This window comes from Beta vulgaris, chromosome 6 (genome assembly GCF_026745355.1).
Source record: "Beta vulgaris subsp. vulgaris cultivar EL10 chromosome 6, EL10.2, whole genome shotgun sequence".
NCBI classification, from domain to species: domain Eukaryota; kingdom Viridiplantae; phylum Streptophyta; class Magnoliopsida; order Caryophyllales; family Amaranthaceae; genus Beta; species Beta vulgaris.
In genome coordinates, this window is record NC_079207.1 from 55687909 (window position 1) to 55707785 (window position 19877).

Genomic DNA, 19877 nt, shown 5'->3' on the forward strand with positions numbered 1-19877 from the left:
TTAGTTTGGGTTACCTCCTGGTCAAGGAGTTGTACGACCTTTTTGCAATCAGAAAAAAGGACCAATTTTTTAAAGCCATAAAGGAGGGCAAGTTCTAGTCCCACTTGAATCCCCTGGATCTCGGCACCTAAGGCATCTCTTGCAAACGTAGTTTTTGTGAAGCCCATAACCCACTGGCCCTCGTTAGTTCTAAACACCCCCCCTAGTCCACTTGTTTGGGTTTGGTTCTTGAAGGCGGCATCTACATTGAGCATAGTCCAATTGCTAGGAGTGTGGTCAACTAGGTGGTCTGTCACTGGATTATCCGTAAGGGCCTCAGTCAGGCCTTTTGCTTGAAGGAAGTCTTTGGCGTTTTTCAGCGCTTGTGATAGTACAAAGGTTGGGTTAGGGTGGTTTGAAGTGGGATTAAACACTATATGGTTTCTACTTTTCCATATTTCAAAACATAGAAAGGGAAAAAGTACGGACCACTCACTTTCCCTAAAGTCCATTTGACTCTTAATATTTTCCCTCACCCACATGGTCATGTTAGGGTTAGGTGGTGCGACTGTAGGTACTAAGTCCCAAATTTGTTGAGATTTTGGGCACTGACGAAGAATATGGTTAGTGTCTTCCACATCATGAGAGCATCTCGGGCAACTCGCATCTTGGGTTATATGCCTATCCCTGAGCAATTTGTTGTGGGGTAATCTGTCTAGACACACTAGCCAAAGAAAAAATTGGATTTTTGGACTCGTATGTACTTTCCATATCTCTCCTAGGTCCTCCGAATTATTGTTTAGGAATTGGTCGTTATACGCTAAAGCAAGTGAAAAACCTTGGGGCTCTAGGAATATTGGTGCTCTAATGTCCTTCTGAGCTTCCTGATTAGGAGGGTCCACACATAATATTCGACTTACTATATGGGTCGGCAGTGTCATGGATAACCCTTCTAGTTTCCAGATTCCGTCCCCAGTGACATCCCTAACCTTGTACCCATACTCGTGTTGATTTAAAGGTCCAAATATGTGGCTTTGTATAGATCCTATTCCTAGCCAATTATCGTCCCAGAATTCTATATCCTCCCCGTTCCCTAAAATCCATTGACTATTTTTTGTGAGAAGTTCCCACCCTTTGCCTACACTTTGCCAGATGGGCGAGCCCTTCGCAAAGGATGTGACATAATTCCTGTGAATATACTTCGAAGAAATGCATTTTTGGGCAAGGTTGTCAGAGCCTTGAGAAAGCTTCCAGCCTAATTTTGCCAAGTAAGCCTTGTTCATCAAAGTTTGGTTCCGTATACCCAGACCTCCCATTGCTTTAGGCTTGAAAGTTCTCTCTACCCCTACCAGGTGGATTCTCTTTTGGTTTTCTAAATCCCCCCATAGAAAGTTGTTGCACACTCTATCTAGATCTTTAAGGGTTGCAGCTGATAGGGCCATGGCTTGCATGTAATGTGCCTGGATAGTTAACAGAGTAGAGGATATAAGGCACATCCTGCCTGCTCGTGATAGATACTTTGTTTTCCAGTTGGCCAGTTTCCTTTTAACTTTCTCTACCACGAATTGGACTTGATTCTTTGATGGTCTTTTGTGAGATAGCGGGAGTCCAAGGTAGGTCCCTAGGTTTGCATTTTCCTCAATGTTTAGGGTTTGTTGAAACAAGGCTTTATGTTCACTCGAGGTATTAGGAGAAAAAATGAGGCGACTCTTGCTCTCGTTGATTTTTTTCCCGGAGATCTTACAAAAGGTCCTTAGTGTTTCCTTAACTGCAAAGGTTGTTGATTCATCTACCCTCCCAAAGATCAAGAGATCATCTGCAAACATCAGATGTGATACCGGGACTTTGTCTTTTCCTACCCAAAACAGGATCCATGTTTTGTCTAAGGTTGCTTGGGTAATCATAGCATTCAAGAACCTGCATATATCTTACCCGGGACAAGTACGGTTTTCTCACCATAATCAAGCACTTGCAATGAGTTACAATTGACATTTGCACATCACAACATGAAACTAAAGACATGGATTATATGATTGACCTTCCTTCACTAAGACTCTATTTGGTAGGGCGTAAAACGTTTTTTTAGGAAAAATGTTTTCCTCTATTTTCAATTTTACATTGTTTGGTTTGCAAAAGAGTGTAAAACCATTTTCCCTAAGAGTAAAATTGTTCTTCCAATGATGGAAAACCATTTTCCGTTCAAATGAACGGAAAACTGGTTTCCTTCATTTTTCTTATCTCTCCTTTATACTCCTCTCTCTAGTCTCTACCTCCTCACTTCTTTTTTTTCCTTTCTTTTCATCAATTTTCTTACATGGAACCAAACAACAAAAAAATAATTTCAAAATTATGTTTTGCATTGTAAATTATGTTCCATGAAAAGCATTTTATACTGAAAAAGCTTTACAAGCAAACGGAGCCTAATATCTCGATGGTAATATTCTTAACTCACTTCAGTTTTACAGATACAACTACACTACTAGGCTGTTAACTAACTTCACAATTTACTTGGGTTAATACAGATTTGATTAATAATATATCACAAAGCATCGAAAGCTATCTCAACCTAATCTCCTCAAATGTAGCCTCTGTTGTACGTATTAGCTTCCATCTGTTATCAATGTTCAGAGCTCCCATTACAGTTACAACGACATAACGTAACAGCTCTCCCACAATTTACCTCTAAGACAGGATGTGCTAAATTAGCAAATAGCTAGAACAAGCCAAGTCATTCGGCAGCTTCTGTCTGTCATAATATCCTGGGAATATAAGAACAAACAACCTTGCTCATTAGAACGAAAGACAGCTAAGGAAAACTATCAAGAATACAAATCAGCGAATACAAAAACTGAACAAGTTCGTTGCAGCTGTTTCAACTTTCTTACCCCACAAAGAAAATAAACATTCTCGTGTTATTACCACCACTGCACGACCAAATGGCGAGAATCTGGTAGATGCAAAAGAAGATAATGTTAGCAATGACAAAATAGAAACCATACTAAAAGAACTCATAATACAAAAAAGCAAATTTAATTAAAGATTAAGCTCATTATATTGGCTGATCGCAAAACATGGCACATACTCATTGATCCAAGAGCCTCCACATCTAATGGGCTATTGGGACTTGGTAAAGGACTGCGATGAGTGTTGTCTCCAGCATACATTCCATCAACCAGGGATTCCTCTGTAGTAGAATAGGGAAAGTCAGCATCCACTTCACCATTTTCAATTTCTGTACGAATCATATCGATCTCATTGTCTATGCAATTATCATATGCAGTGGTATCCTTAAGCATACCCGGCGTAGGATTAGCATCCTTCCATTGCCTGAAATTGCAAGCACCATGTCCCTGTACATAGTGGTAAATTCATTAAGTTGAACAAGCTAACAAGTACTCTAAGCTCAATATTTGAAGAGCAAAGACAAATGAAATCTACCATATTTTCACAAGTTTAATAACGGTAGAGATGAGGACAAAATTATAGAATATGCAGCCTTAAAGACAAACGAGTTAATAGATGATTAAATAATCCCACTTACAGATTGAGCAGAGATCATAGTAAATGATTCCAAGAGATGAAGCGTGTAAATGATGGGAGACTTTAACCGAATGAACAGGTATGTCAATAATCATGATAAACATATTTATTCAAGAAAATAGATACAGGATTGACACTTTTTATATATAGTGACTTGATGCATAATTGCGAGTTGCTATCAGTGTTACCTATTTCACTAAACTCTTGTGAACTGCCACCCGAAAAAGGTGAATTTATATATGCAAATGGTATGCTTTTGGACTAATTAGCATAAGTCAATCGCGAATAGCATTCTCACACCCATTTTCACATGCAAATTAGGTAATATTGCTTGCATTTTGTCAGGGAAGGTGATCAAGTAAGAATCTTTACATCTTCCTAGCATCAGATAACAAACATTTTTAAACGAAACACAAATCCTCCATGACCATGTAACTGAACTCAAGTGCAATTCCTCTTACATGATTTTTCTAAGACCCAATAATATCTTATTAAGATATTACATTTCCTGACTCTTCACAAACTTTGCTTTAAGACTTAAGAGACTAGCTACCACCATAATGGACAGAGAGTCTTGAAAATTAACTTGATCATCCTAAAAATATTACCAAGATCCCCGTCCGAATATAATATGTGTATGTCACATTACTAGTTCAAATTACACTATCAATGTGACAATAAATTCCGAACGAGCAAATAATAGGCGAATTAATTGACAACAAATAGAGCAACAAACACTATGAGTCAGAGTCATTACTCATTATCGTCAACCAACATTCCAATATAAGGGTTTTAACAAGAAGACAAATACAAACCCCACATTGCACACATCAACATCCAAATAACACAACTAGATAGAACCATTTTGCAGTTCTTCAAAAAAGTAACTCAATTAGAACTCATTAAAAAAAAACTCCCAGCAAAAAAGGCCTCACCTTGGCAATTCTGCAAGCAAAATACTTATGACCAATAAAAGGTTTTTGTCTCTCAGTTTCAAGCCTGCAAATTCCAGCCCCACATGAACAACAAGGATAAGGTGGTTGACGATGAGTCAAAATCTCTTCTTTCTTCAGTTCATGACACCATTTGAAGTATCCGCAGTGCATTTCCTACACCCAAATTTTTAGCTTTTTAATTAATGAATTTTTAAAAACGAGAACAAAAAAAAAAGGAAAGAAATTATGGGTAATTGAAAGACTGACATATTTGTTAGGGCAAGAATAAAAGTGTTGATTTTTTCTGGGAATCAGCTTAATTATGCAGAATCCTCCACCACAACGGCAATACGTGGGTGGGAACTTCTGAGTAAATGTGATTTCTGGGGTTGATGATGAAAATGATGGCTTCTTCCTCTTGTTGTTGTTGTTGTTGTTGTTGTTGATGGTGGACGAACTTCCTGGCCAATTTTCGGAGATGTGACCTGTGTTTCTGCCGTTGAAGCAAATTGTGCGTTTCTCCATGGATTTTTTAAATAATTATTTTTTCAACTTTTATCAAAAACAATTAGTTGACAACAAAGAAAAAAAATGATGGTTTTCATTAAAGAAAGAAACGAAGAAGTAAGAAAAAAATCAGCCAAGACAAGCTTTTGGACGAAGTGATCTTTTTTATAGTCAAGAATGACTACAATATTCTTTAATAATTTAAAACAAAGTTTTTTAAAAAAAAAAAAACTGAGAATCAATGCAACTTATCATATTTGTAAGTCAAAAATGGAATATGCAATTACTATTAATAATTTAAAAAAATAGATTGATACAATCAATTCACGAAACTAATTATAATTTTCAATCAAAAAAATTAGCGACATAACATGACAACATGATACTTCGTATTTACAAAGTTCAAACAACTTTTTTTTTAAAGTTGGTAAGATGAAGGACTTTACTAAGTTTGCATATCAGACTCATTGGAGCCTTGGAGGGAAAGGGGATGGTAACTGGTAAGGGAGACCTCACCCCAAAAACCCCCTAGTGAGATTTGATCTCGTGACTTTAAATTCATGAGGTCAACCCTTTACAGTTAGGTCAAACCTTACTTGGTAGTTCAAACAATATGATTTTATTAACATTTATTATTGTTAAAGAACTATACTAAGGTTGCTGATAAAGAATTATTAAATCCTCATCTAAATTTTTAGTGACGGTATTGAAAAAGTAAAAATTGGTCACCTTCAATTTAAAAAGATAATAACATCTACAAAAGAAATTCAATAATTTACATCACTATCAAAATAATTTTAGATAAAAAACATGTACATTTGTATATATAGTTACATAAAGTTGTTGGCGCACGTATGGCTTACATATGCTGCTAGTATTGAATGCCAAATGGAAATTTGCTACTCCCTTCGTTTCACACTTTGATATTTTACACTTTTCACAAATTTCACTTTGACCATTATTTGTGATTTATACGCGGATGAAATATAATCATATGGGATCTTTGTTAGATTCATCCTAACATGTTTTATTAATATGTGCTTTTTATAATTTTTACAAATACAAAGCTAAAGATATATATCCTCAAAGTTTTACATTGACATGCGTGAAAAGTGTAAGTGTGTAGATTAAAATGAAACGAATGGAGTACTTTATATGACTAAAATATTTATATATATAAAAAAAACTCTTTTCTAATGGGAATATATATATATATATATATATATATATATATATATATACTGATATGACTTCTACTACTGTAGTAATTTGAAAATATTGGGTAAAATTGTTAGTTTCCATAAATTCTGCAAATGATAGGATGACTTCTGTGGCTTTGTGTACTTTTTCTCTTCTTTGATGAATTAAGCAAGAATTGTTGGCGCGTGGCCGGGGGAAGGTGAAATAAAGACAAAATGATATTCAAAATTTGTTAACGTCAAAAAATGCAATTGCCAGAAATCCTAAACCTGCATACAAGTCTTCTGACGCCTAGTCGAGAGCAGAGAGCGTGATTTACAAAGACAGTACTTTATTTCATCATATCATCTATATTTATATATTATATCTATATACACTAATAAACTAAACCTTGATATTTGTCCTACATAGATTATGATATAATTAGTCATCTTTCAATCAAACTTATGTCAATCAATTACAATCTTTAAATTATGGAAATAAATCATGTGGATTCTTAAATCATGAGTGAGTTGATCACCTAAATCAAAATCATTACTAATTTGCAATACATGATTTTAGGGATTGAATTTTCAATCTTTATGATTCACTAATTTTATACTAGCCTACTATGCATGCGATGCATGCGTCGATTATTTGGGTTTGTTCTTAATAAATTTCATCTAAATATAATTTTAGAAGTGTGATTTATAATTATTGTTGTACAAATTAATGTAAGGTGCCTAGAAATTGTAACGAACATTTAGATCTAAGGTCTTATAATCACATTTAAATTTGTAATTTTTTAAAATTACCATTTTTCTCGTTGTATCAAGTTACATTGTGTAATGCTTATTTAGTTTGATTTATCATTAGAATTTTGACCCAACTTTAAATTAGGAAAGGATATATTGTGGGAAACTCGAATATCCAATTATATATTTAGCTAAGGACAAAAGGACTTTTCAAAAGGGGATACCATAGCTCCCCTTTGGCTTTTTTTTTGGGTTTTTGATAAGGAGAAAAGATTTAGGCAAACCCTCTAGTCAGGGGGCCAACCTAAAACATCCTTTCGGATGATAAGGGGAAAATCCATACAGTACGGGGGAAACCATTACAGTAGAGAGGAGTAGTGATGCGCCTTCTTGGCCATAAAATCTGCCGCCCGGTTTGCTTCACGGAAGCAGTGACGAAACTGACACTCCGAACAGAGAAGCATCCAAACCTGCATCTTTTATCATATTAGAAATCTCCCAAGGAATACGCCAAACATTTTTCATATAATTGATGACTATAAGATTATCCCCTTCCACAATAATATGGGAAATATTCAGCGAGTGAGCTCCTTTGATACCTTCACTAAGAGCCCAAGCTTCAGCTTGGACAATGGAAACATGGGGCCCAAGAGACTTGTCCCCTGCCAGCAACACCTCCCCCCTACTATTTCAAACCAGAAAATCCAGCGCAGCATTGCCATTACCTTCTTTCGAACCATCAAAGTTCAGCTTACAAAAATTCTCAGGAGGGGGGGACCAAATAATATTAGCACCTGCTCTCGCAACCTTCAGCTTAACAGAGTGGCTCGGAGGTCGTCCAGCTGGATACTCCTCAGCCCCACCTGGAGCTTTTAACCACTGAGCAAAAAAATTGCTAATCATTGCACTGACTTTTCGAGGAGAGAAACCCTCCTCATTAAAAATAACTTTGTTACGACTAAACCAAATAAACCACCACACAAAAGCAAACTTTACAATTGAAGCATTGTCGATGACAGAATGACACTCCTCAATCCAATATCTAAATGAAGGATACTCCGAGAGATTAATAAAATCAGGAAGAGAGGGCCAAGCATCAAATGAGTGAGGACAAGCAATCACCTGCAGAGTGAAGGGACATTGAAAGCAGAGATGAGCAATTGACTCGGAGTCATGGCAGCAAAGCACTCATTGCTGAGGAACAAAAATTTTGCATTTTTCAAGTCTATCCTTGGATGGCAGTCCATCATGACAAGCTTTCCATCGAAATAATTTTATCTTAGGAGAGACATTGAGTTTCCAAAGCCAAGCAAATTCTACTTTTTCAAAGTTTGGGTTAAAAAGACCCTAGGTAAGCAAGGACCCAGTCTTAACTGAATAATGGCCATCAGCTGTCAACCCCCAGATCAAAGAATCAGCTTGAGGAGAAGAGGGAATAAAAAGGGAACTAATCTTGTCCCCAATATGAGAGGGAACCAACCGGTCAATCCTAGCTCTGTCCCAACCCCTAAAAGCATTCAAGACGTCACTTACTTTAAGCTCCTCAGATCCAGGAGAAGGACTGACGACCTGGCTAATCGGATATTTGGAAAACCCAATTATCATCCCAAAAACTGATGTCTCTGTCATTCCCAATCTGCTAGCGGAGCCCCTTTTTGAACAAGGGCCTTATAGACATATGTTTCCTCCATTGCCACGACGTCACTGGAGACACCTTGTGTGCAAGCACATCGTGGGCCTTAAAATATTTTTTTTAACAAGACTAACCTAGATTATCTTTAAATTTAATAAGTTGCCAGAGAAGTTTCATTTGAAGAACAACATTGTTAACATTAGCCTTACGAATGCCTAAGCCTCCATAAGCCTTAGGAAGACATATCTTATCCCAACCAATCAAATTTGTTGTTTTACTCAGATTATCCTTGTTCCAGAAGAAATTCCGATAGGATTTATCCAACCCTGACAACACCGGCTGAGGAAGATAAAAGCTTTGCATCTGGTAATTAGCTTTAGTGGTCAAATTAGCTTGAATTAGAACCGTTCTACTAGCTTGGGATAGTGAGTTGGCTTTCCATTTTGGAAGCTGGCTAACAACCCTACTACTAATAGTTCCAAAAGTTTCCTTAGTAACACGTGAATCAATAATGGGGCAACCTAAGTACTCACATATGGTGCTAACTTCTCTCATACCTAACAAAGAGGCAAAAACGACCTTTAGCTAGCACAGGAACATTTGGGGAACATTGAAAAGCTGACTTGTGGAAATTAACAAGCTGACCAGACATAGAACAATATTTATCAAGAATTTGCTTAATCACCACACAACTAGAATCAGAGGCTTTAGCAAAAATCATCATATCATCTGCAAATGTAAGAAACGGAACACGCACTCCAGATTAGCCAATAGAAACTCCAATAGGTTTATGTCGATGAGCATTTGCTGCAGAGAGTTGTCTAGCAAGAAGCTCAGCACATAGGATCAAAAGATAAGGAGAGAGAGGATCTCCTTGACGAATACCTCTTGACGGGCTAAAACGCTCTCCCGGGATGCCATTGACTAACACCGAAAAGGAAGGGGTGGAGATACAAACTTAATCCAATCAATCCATTTCGCACAGAAGCCTAACTTTTTGAGGGAAGTTAAAATATAACTCCATTCTAACTGAGCATACGCTTTTTCCGTATCTAGCTTAATGGCTAACCAACCATCAGCACCCGTTTTCTTATGAAAGGAGTGAAACACTTCATGAGCAATTAAAATATTATCCTAAATAAAACGATCTGGAACAAAAGTCCCCTGAAGAGAATGAATGATTTTCCCAAGGACGGATTTTAGACGGTTGGTCAATACTTTAGAAATTACTTTATAAATAGTGGAACAGAGACTAATGGGTCTAAAATGATTCGCAGAAGAAGGGTTTTTCAGTTTTAGGAATAAGGACAAGAAAGTATGATTAATTTCTTTCAAGATATGGCCAGAGTGAAAAAAAGCCTGCACAGCGCGAATAACTGAGTTACCAACCAATGTCCAATACTTCTGAAAGAAAAAGGAGGAAAACCATCTGGACTTGGCGATTTATCCGGAGCAAGATCAAAAACCGCAGATTTTATCTCTTCCGACGAGACGTCAGAGACTAGATACGCATTTTCTTCTTCAGAAACAATAGAAGAAAGAAGCTGAAAATCCACCTCCTCATCAAATCCACAATCCGGATTAGAGATAAACCGTTGCTCAAATTCTTTTAAGATTGCATTTGAGATTTTCGTTTGGAGCAGAAACAATTTGATCTAGAGCTGTAGTAAAACACTTAATTTGATTCCTATTCCTTCGGATCGATGTATGGGTATGATAATAACGGGTATTAGCATCCCCTAGGTGCAAATAATTAGTCTTACTCTTTTGTTTCCAATATTCATGACTAAAAGAAAGCAACTTTTCTCTTTTCTGAAGAAAACGATCCTGCTGGAGAGATAGAGAGGGGCATAAAGGCGAGACTGGTAACTGATTTTGGAGAGATTGCAGCTTAATATCAACAGCCCGGAGTTGTCTAAAAACATTCCCAAAATGCGATTTATTCCAAAGCTTAGTTTTATCTTTCAACAGTTTACATTTTTTAGTTAAATTAAACATATGAGAACCTTGAAACTGAGCACACCAAGTTTTCTTAACTAGAGTATCATAGTCCTTATGTTGACACCACATTTTTTCAAACCGAAATGGAGGCGCCTTAACAATATGATGCTTAGTGAGATCTAAGGAAACTTTGCAATGATCTGACGAGGTAAAGGGGTGATGAACAAGCTTAGCCTGAGGGAACCAATTAAGCCACAAAGGACTCGCAACACCTCTATCCAGTCGTTCTAAAAGATTATTTGGACCTGCTCGTTTTTTCCTCCAAGTAAAACAAGACCCATGGAAAGGGAGCTCGACACAAGGAAGAGAAGCTAAAAGATTATTCATATTGCGAGCTCGATTAGAAGAAAACGGAGCACCCCCCAACTTATCTTGCTCACACCCAATATCATTAAAATCGCCAAGAATAACAAAAGTGACAGATAAAGAGTTAGCAAATACAACAATCTCCTCCCAAAAATCCACCTTATGATCATGCTGAGGAGGTGCATAAACAATAATAATTACAAAATTAAAATCCTCGTTGAGAAGGGATACAGAACACGCCATAAACCGGGATCCTTTAAACATTATCACAAGGTTAAATGGGGATTGAGTACTATCCTTCCAGAACAGCCAAAGACCCCCCGCTAAGCCTATAGTAGGCACATAGTCAAAATAGTGAAATCCACATTGGTTTGTTGTCAGCTGAGAAGGGGGGGCCTTAAACTTCACTTCACAAACCATGAAAATACTAATATGATTGCTAAAGCAGAAATCTTTAATATCCGGAAAAGCATTCTTCTTTAACGCACCTCTTATATTCCAAAATCCGACAATCATAAAAACATAGAAAGATAATAGAAAACCAAAGAGCTATAAAACACCACCAAATGGAGGAATCTGAAAACACAAATAATTCATAAGTGGAGATAATAAAATCATCCACCCTATAGTAGAAAATCGAAAGGGCAGGGTCCAGATATGCCAGCAAAATTTAGGTTCATATGAAAAAACCAACCCAAACCATGGGAATAAGCAAATAAAACCATGGCCAACTTACAATCAACCAAAAAGATAGAAACTGGACATAGTGCACAAAATAAACCATAACCATCAAGTGGATGCCATTAAACAAGCTGGGGAAGGGAGGAGAATCATCATATGAGAAACCTATCCTCCTTATCCACACAAAGGACGAAGGTAGGCACAACAAAGTTTCCCACAACATTACAAAAACTACTCTATTTACATTACAAAAGCTCATAGATTCTTCTAATGCAAAATTATTCCTACGTCTCCTTCTACACCGACTTCCCAGCAAATTAAAGATAACTTTCATAAAAGAGCATCCCAAAAAACCACCTTCCACTTGAGCTAAAACAAGAAACTTACGCTTTAGATCTCTTTAGATCTGAAGAAGCTGAGTCATCCTCATAGTTGCCCTTCCTCCTCTTGGTAGTACTAGAAAGAGAAGAGGGTGCCTTAGGGGGCTCCTGCTCAACACCCATGGCACTTATGTGCCTAACAATTGAACTCTCCGAATCAATATACTGAAAAGAAGTCTCATGGGGCCAAAAGAATTACCCTAGCAATAATTTTCAATACCAGAATCAAATATAGAAAACCCACCACAATTCTGATCTGACAGTTGAGCCAAGGGGCCAAAAGAATTACCCTAGCAATAATTTTCAGGATAAATCACTTGAAGAGGGACAGGGGAGAGCTCAATAGAATCATCTATAGATGGAGCGAAGGCCTGCCTTGCACCCTCACCATTCTCACAGTGAGAGTAATCAAGCAAGGCAGCTTGAAAGCAAGGAGAGGAGGGCAACTGAGGGGGGGGGGGGCAGCAACATTAACAGATTCATCATCAGAGTCACTAACATTTTCATATAGAGGGGGAGCAGCACACATCACAGCTTTTCCTTTACCTTTACCATAAACAGGAACAACAGCTGGGCGAGGGGTAATCTTAGAAGGTTCTCGAATAACAATTCCATGATCCTTACGCTTAACAGGAATAGTAGCAGAATTAGAAAGATTCACAGCAGGATTGTGAAAAGCACTCTTATTCCCAGGAGGTTCTAAAAACTGACTTAGGCTTAGCTTGCACCACATTGGCTTCCACAGCGCTGGTAGCAAGATGTTCTTGCCTTGTAGCTAGTGAGAGAATCTCAGCCAAGTACTTTTGTTTTGGGACTTTTCAAAAGCGAAACAGTAATCTCTTTTTTAGGAGCATGCAATAATGGACACACATCAATAGTATGCTCTTCACATCCACAAAAAGAACACCCAGAACTAAAGTCCTTATACCAAATAACATACCCACATACTTGCCCCACAACATGGGACAATTCAGCATACTCAAGGAGAGGGGCAGTAATATCAACACGGATACAAGCGCGGGCAAAACGAATTTTGTTTCTTAATAAAGAGCTATAATCCAGTTTGATAAGCACCCCCACATTATTAGCAACAAAGAGATTAGCAAGAGACTCAAAATTAAGCAACTCAGTAGGGAATCTGGGGATACGAATCCAAAGATTCACCCACTTAGTTTCTTCAAGGAAAGGGTCAAAATTTGGCCTCCAAGCTTGCAAAACAAACAGTTCACCTTGAACATGCCATGGCCGTTCCGACCAAACAAGAAACAAACCATTAGGTTTAGCAAATTTTAGTAAAATCCAATGATTACCCATATCAAGAAACTCTATATCACCCTTCACAAACTTCCATTCAACCTTAGTTCTAGAAATAATAGTGCGCACATCAAGAGGCTTACTCAACATCTTACCAATCAGACAGGATTTAGAAAGCTCTTGGATATCTCTCTAGACATGAGAGAGCTCATCCACAATAACCGCTTCTGATTGTCCTCTCATCTTTTTCCTCTCAATTTTTGGTTGCTTTTCGGATGCGGTTTTTGTAAAACTGCATCTGCTACTAAGCGACATATAAGGTTTTTTCCACTAGTGTATGCATGTGACATAATAATGTATAGAAATTAAAAGAAAAGGGAAAGATTAGAGGTTTAACGAAGAATGTATAAAAGCATGATTTCCTTTAAGATCTACATCATGAAAAAGTATTTTGTTAGTATATTAAGAATCATATTGCAATTGACCCTTAGCATCTATATATTTGTCGTCTGAGTCTCGAATATACTATCCACAAGCTGAACAATCTTGAACTTGAATGAAGGTTAAATGGAAATTGAAAGTGTTTGAAGTATTTGGAATGTATTTGAAGTGATTTTCGTAGATGAAAGCGCGAGAAATCGTGTTTATAAGTGTATAAAAGCATGATAAAGCGTGTAGAACATGAGCCTATTTATAGGAAAACAATTTCGAAAACCGTGTGGAAAAGATTTAAAAAAAGTGGTGCGCTTAGCGCACAGAGCGTAGGCTTTGTGCATGACGCGTGGCGTCAGCATAGATGCTTCTTCGTTTATGTGTTTCACTTTCTGTCTCAACGTTGCGTGCACGGATCCTGGTGCACTTGGGGCATTCGAATGCGTGTCGCATAATAGCATATTTGCTCGAAACTTTACTCGTTAAAAGATTACATTTATCTTTGGTTAAATAATATCTTTTAGATTTGAAAATCAGTTATTTTAAGGAATAAAAATCTAAATTTCATAATATCTTTTGACTAATGAAGTATAATTAATTATCAAAAATAATTAATATTTATCAATAATATAATAAATTTATCATGAATAATAACCGGGCTTTTCGAAAACGGGCTTTAAAAATGCAATTAATTATCATGAATAATTTCTTAGTTGGGTCTTTAAAACTGGGTTTGGAATAAATAAATAGACTCACTAGTAGAATAAATGTTTACTGTCGCGGTCAAAAAGTGGTCTATTGCTGCGGTTTTGGACGCGCATCAATTAAGGGGGCAGCAATAGGTAATTATTATATTGCTGCGGTTTCTAGGCCAAACCGCAGCAATATAACTATGTATTATCAGTTTAAAAGAGAATATTGTTGCGGTTTTGGCTAGATACTGCAGCAACATCTTGGCCTATTGTTGTGGTTATTGCCCAAAACCGCAGCAATAGGTCCTGATAAAAATAGGAATTTTTTTTCTTTTTTTGCATTTCGAAATTAAATTTGAAAAAGTAAATCCATACTCAGCCCCCAAATGTATAGCAAATGAACCTGATATTGATAATAATACCGTAAAGCAAAAATACTCAACCACAACTTTCCAAGAGGCAAATAATGTTGTGAAGTGTATTCATACTCAACCCCCAAATATATTACAAATGAGCCTGATGATACTGATAAATATAATTAAATGATTAATTAAAAACATATATATAATTACAGATCTAACAAAAAATAATAAAAACAATAGTTATAACTAAATAATTATTTACAAAAAAACTATAATAAAAACAAAAAAATATATTAAAAAATAACAAACTGAAAATAAAAAAAAACCTAAAACATAAAATTTTCAGATCTAAAAAGATTTAAAAAAGAAAAAAAGAAAAAAAAAAGAAAAAAACGGCTGACGAAGTGAACGGCCAAGTCCGATTTCACCTCTTCCATCTCGCCAAGTGAACGGCCGGTCCGATTTCGATGAAGAACAACTAAAAACCACCGACGAAGAACAACAAATAACCACCGACGAAGAACAACGAAAAACCACCAATGAAGAACACGAAAGAACGACCGACGGAGGTTGGCGGAATAAACGGCCGACGGAGAACAAACGAGAGAGAGTGTAGGAGACGATCGGAGTTTAAATATTTTCGGGAGATTTCCGGGGAGATCTCCAGGAGAAATAAGAGAGAGGGAAGAGAGAGAGAGAGAAGGAAGGAGCGAGATTTGAGAGGGAGAAATGGGGGGAGCCCCACTTAGGTTATATTTAGGGTTTTATTTTTTTTTGGGTTAGATATATTGCTGCGGTTTCTAACAAGAACCGCAGCAATATATTAAAAAATTTTAATATTATTTTAATATATTGTTGCGGTTCTTGTCAGAAATCGCAGCAATATATCTAGTCAAATGTCAACTTTTTTTCAAAATTTTTTCCATTGATACAATATTGCTGCGGAATCTGCCAAGAACCGCAGCAATATGTTTATTTTGTATTTTATATTTTCTTTTAACGTTATATATTGCTGCGTATGGATAAAACCGCAGCAATAAGCAATAATTCTACTAGTGACTTTATGTTCTTAAAATGACTTTGTACTTAGCTTGTTTGATTGCTCTTCCTTTGAACCAGATCAATTAGGACAACGGTATGTTTCATCATTGGGTGTAGGGAGACATGATTATGTGTCTACAGCTAACCGCGAGAAATTGAAACTGCTACTTTAAGAATCCAAACTCCTCTAAAAAAACATGTCAACCCTTTGATCTTCAATCTTCTAAGTGATCTTTCCTAATTTTTGTTACTGCTCCCTTCTTACTTGGTCATGTCTAAAAGGCCAAGTTGTCATCATAATGCAAACCTTTATAAGGGAAACAATAAGATCTACACAAATCAAAGTATAGATGGATAACTTGGATAGGTGCATTATATTAAATGTTAGTTTATAAAATAAGCTAAAGAAAGTGAACATGGAAGAAGTTACAAAGAGAAGGAGAATAAAATAAAAAAGAACCATAATACTAAGTTGAAGGTAAATAAATCTCACTTATCACATGTAGGGATGTAAATGGATGGGATTCGGGGCGGGTGGGACATCACCCGCATCCGTCACCCGCATCCATCCATCCGTCACCCACCGGGTGAAACGAGTGGGTCGGGTGATAAACGGGTGAAACCATTTAGTATATTTTTCTAATCAAATTTGTGATATGATATAAAATATTTCTATCAAAAATATAAAAAGTAAGTAAGTTTACATGTACAACTTAATAAATGGGTGATGGGTTGGAGGTTAAACGGGTGATGGATCGGGTGACGGGTGAAAAAATTCTCACCCACCACCCGCTTTCCATCCATTTAAATCGGGTTTTTCATCTATTTAAAAAACCGGGTTAAACGAGTGATGGATGATCCATCACCTATTTCCATCCTTTATCACATGTCTCTTTAATAGTTCATACATATGGTATGTGTGCAATATCATGACATGTACATAGTTGTAGGGGCGGATTTATGTTGTGGGTGGCACAAACTCCGTCGAAAAATATTTTCAGTTTTTTTTCGCCAGATTAATAGCGAATATATAATAATTCCGCATGCTTGTTGTTGTTGTTGTTGTTGGAAAATTAGCTCAGATGGTAAGTAGTTAGTGCCTTATAACACATGGGGATTTGATGGTTGGGGTTTCGACTCTTAGGAAGAGCGTCTTTATGGAGTTTACGAGCTTTTTGTTTTCTTTTTTTGTTCTCTTTAATGACAGGCTAAAGTCGTATCACCTAATCAAAAATAACTTAAGATCCTCTAACTAGTAATCAGAGAAGTTGGGATCGAATCCATATGGAGATAGCTATATTATAATGTCTGAGCTCTAATATTATACTAACTAAATCAGATGAAAATGAAGTTGGTTTACTAAACTAATTGCAAATAATCAAATCACAAATATCAAATAAAGGGAAAGGTTGTGGAAATAATTCACTATCTAATCAAAAATAACTTAAGATCCTCTAACTAGTAATCAGAGAAGTTGGGATCGAATCCACATGGAGATAGCTATATTATAATGTCTGAGCTCTAATATTATACTAACTAAATCAGATGAAAATGAAGTTGGTTTACTAAGCTAATTGCAAATAATCAAATCACAAATATCAAATAAAGGGAAAGGTTGTGGAAATAATTCACCATGTATGCAATGCAGAAAATCAAGAATGACCAAAGAAACTCAGTAAATTAATTTAACTCTGGCACATATAATTTCTCTCGAACATTACCTCTCTCGAATCTCACTAAGTCGCTCTCGCGTGGTCATAGATTGCTAAGCTTAGTATTGAGTGCCTATACAAAATCCTACCTCTTGGTCTGTAACTTATTTTTTTTGAGGGGAAAAGCATATTATCATTACTCCATTGATAAACTATCCATCAAGACATAGGGAGCCACTTCCATAAGAGTTGAAACAGTGGTTCTCCCATATTTGCTCAACCCCAAAGGGGATGAGCTTAGCTAAGTTGTGAGCTACGAAATTTCCGTCACGTTTAACATGTGACCATGCAATGGAGGAATAATAAACTAGAGGAAAAAAATTATGGAGAACAAGATCAAGCTCCACAAGAAAGATAGCATGCTTAGAGACTCGGATAATAACAGATTGACAATTGAATTCCATAGTGACATCTTACAAGTTGTACCTCTTTCCAAGATGAACAACCATTTTAATAGCCTTGGCCTCGGCTACTTCGACAGACCAGTGAGCTCTCATTTTGCGGGTGGCAGCAATAACAACACCTCCACTTGAGTCACGAGCAATGGTTCCCAATCCCACCCAACAGTCAACTACTAAAGAAGTGCCTATGTTCAATTTTATAACATTGGTAGGTGGAGTCCACACACATGTGCTGCTACAAGGAGGAAGCTTTCGAGAGTGGTAAATCTTCTACATACAGGAACCATTTTCATCATCCCATCTTTGAACACGTGAGAGCAGCACATTATGTGGCGTGGCATTATTGCTGAAAACCAATGAATTTCAGTTTCCCCATAGACACCATGCAAGAAAGATCCCTTTAATCTTGATTTTTCTGTAAATTTCACGCCAACGCACAACAACATCACTCATGGTAGTGGCTAATGATAATTGACGTAACTCATCGCTTCCTCTATTAGCCCAAAGATCCAGCAAACGTCGGATATTAAACATGGCATGTTCTTGTGATTCAACATGGCTGCAACCCCACGGGTACGATTCATCTTCAGTCATGTGACGATGTTTGAGAAGGCTACAAATTGGAAGAGTATTGGTGCACATACGCCACAAAAATTGATGCACCTACGGGCTCACATCCATGCTCCAAATGTCAACCCATACTTGATGAAATTTGTCAAGATTTCCACCTTTGCCAAGCATGTAAGCCGTTTTCACCGAGTAACAAGAATCTTTTATGAAAGCCCAAGAGATCTCATCCTTTGTATCACTCGAGTTAAGGGGTGCTAAGAGTATCGAATATCTCTCTCATTAAAATTTTCCCTCAAACAGCTCCACCTTCCACTTCTTTCTATCAAAGTCAATTAAATTACTCACCATTTGGAACTCATCATTTCGTACACTAGTAAGGTGTCGCCTCTCCTCATCAACCACCCACAAATCCTCCCATAGATTAATATGTGTTCCATTACCAACTCTCCACACCATTCCTTCTTTTATAAGAGCTCTAGAACTCCAAATACTACTCCAAGAATAACTACAAGAATATGCAAGCGAGGCCTCCAAGAAATCACAATCAGGATAATATTTAGCCTTCATGACTCTAGCAAAAAGTGATTTCGGTTCACGAACTAAACTTCAAGCTTGTCGACCAAGGAGTGCATCATTGAAAACTTTGAGATACCTCCAAGACATTTCAGAGTACATAGAGAATCTCAACTCTTCCAGTGAATCTTCCTTTGAGTATCATAACCACGCCACCAAAATCACGACATAGTTGAATTAATCTTTTAGATAATAGAGCTAAGGAGTTTCTAAACACCCATCAGATAAGTAGGGATGGCTTGAATCACAGACTTCAATAGAATTTCTTTTCCAGCTCTAGAAAGGAGATTCTCTTTTCAACCTTGGAGTTGCTTCCAAATTCTATCCAAGAGGGACTCAAAAATAAGTTTCTTCGATCGCCCCAAAATAGAAGGGATACCAAGATATTTTTCATGCTTTTCCACCTTTCTCATGCACATAATATTAGTCAATTCCTCTCTTTGGCTGATGTTGACTCCTGTGCTAAAAGACGCCTCTAATTTTTCATAGTTCATTTTATGCCCGCATGCTAACTCATATTTGTTGAGAATATCAAATATAATAGTTGTCTTTATTTTATGTGGTAAGTGTTGTTTATATGAGTCTAGGATTTTGTACATAATTTTTTTAAAATTTTTTTTAAGAGAATTCTAAAAAAATGACAAACTTCTTTTTTCCTCAATATGAGGATGAACCATTTTGGAATTATTATCAGAGATTTGAGAACACTCTTCTAACTAAGTATACTTGAGATTTGGGAGATGTGTGAGGTGATGTATGAGGGTTTGAATATGCATACAAGAGACATGGTGGAGTCTATGTTTAATGGTGAATTTCGATCCCAACACTTTGATGAAGCATGGAGTTTCTTTTGGTGGTTGTCTAGAGAACTTATGAGTGGGACCATGAAATACCACTTTCTCAAATTTAAAGATGTCTCTAGCTGTGAAACCATGTTTATTCTG

At 36.8% G+C, this 19877-nt stretch overlaps 2 protein-coding genes across 3 annotated transcripts; both read right to left on the reverse strand.

Moving 5' to 3' along the window:
* Positions 1–2317: 2317 nt before the first annotated feature.
* Positions 2318–5073, reverse strand: LOC104903639 (uncharacterized). Of its 2 annotated transcripts, XM_010691709.3 has the most exons (6): positions 4722–5073; positions 4455–4628; positions 3278–3329; positions 3062–3163; positions 2865–2926; positions 2318–2738 (listed from the first exon to the last, which is right to left on the reverse strand). In XM_010691709.3, the coding sequence occupies exons 1-5, from the start codon at positions 4977–4979 to the stop codon at positions 2895–2897; spliced, it is 618 nt and encodes a 205-aa protein (XP_010690011.2). In that variant the 5' UTR covers positions 4980–5073; the 3' UTR covers positions 2318–2738; positions 2865–2894. The 2 variants fall into 2 exon arrangements, with proteins under 2 accessions (XP_010690011.2, XP_010690010.2); XM_010691708.4 differs by having other exon boundaries at positions 2322–2738; positions 3062–3329.
* A 7612-nt stretch (positions 5074–12685) lies between these two features.
* Positions 12686–13300, reverse strand: LOC125494014 (uncharacterized). The gene has a single exon (XM_048637512.1). It carries the CDS (start codon positions 13298–13300, stop codon positions 12686–12688), a length of 615 nt encoding a protein of 204 aa, XP_048493469.1.
* Between the last annotated feature and the right edge of the window lie 6577 nt (positions 13301–19877).

What these genes read in the sequence shown, in the direction of transcription:
- LOC104903639 (XM_010691708.4), bottom strand. Translation starts at nt 4,979, where the DNA reads ATGGAGAAACGCACAATTTGCTTCAACGGCAGAAACACAGGTCACATC. An exon ending in TTGCTTGCAGAATTGCCAAG is followed by an intron (nt 3,330 to 4,454) that starts GTGAGGCCTTTT and finishes CACTATGTACAG; the next exon opens with GGACATGGTGCTTGCAATTT. An exon ending in GGAGGCTCTTGGATCAATGA is followed by an intron (nt 2,927 to 3,061) that starts GTATGTGCCATG and finishes TGCATCTACCAG; the next exon opens with ATTCTCGCCATTTGGTCGTG.
- LOC125494014 (XM_048637512.1), bottom strand. Translation starts at nt 13,300, where the DNA reads ATGTTGAGTAAGCCTCTTGATGTGCGCACTATTATTTCTAGAACTAAG.